Here is a 927-nt window from a genome sequence, read left to right on the forward strand (position 1 = left end):
CATGTTGGCTAATTTTTTCACTTAAAATACAAATTGTTTTCGTGTTATGTGCCTAATTACACGACATAGTAACGTCAACACTGAATGCTTGTTAACAAAGTAACGCTGAATGCTTCCCTAAGATATCAGAAGACTGTCAATCATCGCTCGCAGCTGATGCGGGACCAGCCGAAGTCTCCCCGAGATGTTGTGGTTTACTGGACCGAGTACGCCATCCGCCACAAGGGGGCGCCACATCTGCAGTCCCCTGTCAAGGGAATGGCTTGGTGAGTGCTTCATATTCGACTGTTTACGCCCGCTACATACACAGTCTATATAGCAATGAAATTAATACATCTATCTATTTTAGTTTAATAGCAAAAGCTTTTCTTATTCCCACTTGGCTGTTCAATCTTGTTCACAAACAACATTATTGCGATATAAAAATTTAAGGTTTAGCAGATCAAGCATTTTTCGAACACCACTTGCTCAATACAAACTTTTAATAGTTGACCGTCCGGTGACAAACTTAGCACCAAAATAGTTTATTCTTCTTTTCTCTGACCCTCAGCCGAGTGTCTTGAAGCGTTTTAGTTCCGGAAAGACGAAGGATTAAATTTTTCGCTTTCACAATTTGCTCTTGGCAATGTGATCGAATTCGTCCCTCTTATTATGCTTTACATCCTTAATGAATCAAATTGATTATCGTTTCATCTTTAAAGTAATCCCATTCCGCAGGTACCAGATCTACAACGTTGACGTCTGGCTGTCCTTGATTGTGATCTCAATCGCGTGTCTCTATTTGGACATAAAAATAATAATTGCTCTGGTGAGACGATGCTGTTATAGGACGAAGACCACCGGTGAGCTCAAGAAGAAAAAAGAGTAGCCTGTGCTCAACTTGGGTAATAGATAGGGGTCACTAAACCAAATGAAAAGCTGAAAAGA

The 927-nt window shown here is 40.3% G+C and overlaps 1 protein-coding gene across 1 annotated transcript; it reads left to right on the plus strand.

Moving 5' to 3' along the window:
* Nucleotides 1-122: 122 nt before the first annotated feature.
* On the plus strand, nucleotides 123-919 carry LOC108672169 (UDP-glucuronosyltransferase-like; the record flags this gene model as incomplete). Its single annotated transcript, XM_018159799.1, has 2 exons — nucleotides 123-266; nucleotides 718-919. Coding segments are annotated over 2 exons (295 nt in total), but the record flags the coding sequence as incomplete, so codon positions are not given.
* Nucleotides 920-927: the final 8 nt, after the last annotated feature.

The sequence above is a fragment of the Hyalella azteca genome, unplaced genomic scaffold (genome assembly GCF_000764305.2).
Source record: "Hyalella azteca isolate HAZT.00-mixed unplaced genomic scaffold, Hazt_2.0.2 contig10793, whole genome shotgun sequence".
NCBI classification, from domain to species: Eukaryota; Metazoa; Arthropoda; class Malacostraca; order Amphipoda; family Hyalellidae; genus Hyalella; species Hyalella azteca.